Here is a 1,559-nt window from a genome sequence, read left to right on the forward strand (position 1 = left end):
CACCTTTTGGTTCTAATTACTCGTTAGTCTATCTCTCTGTTCTCTCCAGAAGCCAAAACTAACAACGTGTTCGTTTTATCCAGTCCACCTCCTGGACAAAGATCCAGTCATAAGGAGCCACGTGTCAGTGCCATATGGACAACTCCAACTTCGCTTCAAGGAACTTGCAAAGCTCAAATTCACAGTAGCCACCAATTCCTCACCTGCAGGCAAAGCCTCACATTCAAATCGTGATCTGCACCGTCATATCCACATCTAACGGTCCACATTATCTCCATCACCCAAACATTACAAATTTCCCTCCACACAGCACTACTTTACGTGGTGCTGATCCGTCAACTTGATTCCGATGGCTTCCTCCGTAGTTCTAACCACCGTCTTTTCCACTGTTCCTTCTCTCCGACCCTCCTCACACCACCACCCAACTCCATCACTCTCCTATCCTCTAAAACGCCACCGGTTCACTCCGCCGCTCCAACACTCCTTCAACCTCAGCACCAAATACAATTGGAGCAGGAAAAAACTATCCAATTTAAGTAGTACAGTCAGAGCTTCAACTGCCGGAGCTTCTGTAAATCCAGCACCGGCACCGGCATGGCAAGGAGCAGCCATAAAGCCTCTCCTAGCTTCCATAGCCACTGGAGTTATCCTCTGGTTAGCTCCCGTCCCCAGCGGCGTGTCCAAAAATGCTTGGCAGCTGCTGGCAATTTTCCTGGCCACCATCGTTGGAATCATCACTCAGCCACTGCCACTCGGTGCGGTGGCGCTGTTAGGCCTCGGCATCTCGGTCCTCACAAAAACCCTGACGTTCGCGGCAGCGTTCTCAGGTTTCGGCGATCCCATCCCCTGGCTCATCTGCTTCGCTTTCTTCTTCGCCAAAGGATTCATCAAGACCGGCCTTGGAAACCGCATCGCGTACCAGTTCGTCTCCCTCTTCGGTAGCTCCTCGCTAGGGTTAGGTTACAGCCTGGTGTTCAGCGAAGCCTTGCTTGCGCCGGCGATTCCATCGGTTTCAGCGAGAGCCGGCGGGATCTTCCTGCCGCTAGTGAAGTCTCTGTGCACCGCGTGTGGTAGTAACCCCGGCGACGGAACAGAGAGGAGGCTAGGTGCGTGGTTATCGTTGACGTGTTTCCAGACTTCAGTAATATCTTCGGCTATGTTCCTGACGGGGATGGCGGCTAACCCTCTGTGCGCGAATCTGACTCAAAGCTCAATCAATCAAACAATTGGTTGGTTGGATTGGGCCAAAGCCGCCATTGTTCCAGGTTTAGTGTCGTTGGTGTTAGTCCCTTTGATATTATACATCATTTACCCGCCAACTCTGAAATCAAGCCCCGATGCTCCCAAGCTTGCGCGTCAGAAGTTGCAGAGCATGGGTCCTATGTCTTCTAATGAGAAGATTATGACTGCTACCTTACTTCTTACGGTATTCAATTCAATTCAATTTAATTCATAGATTATATGCAGTGATATGTTATTAATTAATTAAATACCAGGTGGGACTTTGGGTGTTTGGAGGAGTTCTTAACATAGATGCTGTAACTGCTGCGATTCTTGGA

The 1,559-nt window shown here is 49.8% G+C and overlaps 1 protein-coding gene across 1 annotated transcript in view; it reads left to right on the top strand.

The window, feature by feature from the left end:
• LOC107461537 (dicarboxylate transporter 1, chloroplastic) overlaps positions 1 to 1,559 on the top strand; it is a gene marked incomplete in the record, with an annotated part of 2,328 nt that continues 769 nt past the window's right edge. Inside the window, 2 exon segments of the mRNA XM_016080059.3 lie at positions 1 to 1,426; positions 1,497 to 1,559. Of these exon segments, the coding sequence (XP_015935545.1) occupies positions 350 to 1,426; positions 1,497 to 1,559 (1,140 nt within the window).

The sequence above is a fragment of the Arachis duranensis genome, chromosome 8 (assembly GCF_000817695.3).
Source record: "Arachis duranensis cultivar V14167 chromosome 8, aradu.V14167.gnm2.J7QH, whole genome shotgun sequence".
Taxonomy (NCBI): Eukaryota; Viridiplantae; Streptophyta; class Magnoliopsida; order Fabales; family Fabaceae; genus Arachis; species Arachis duranensis.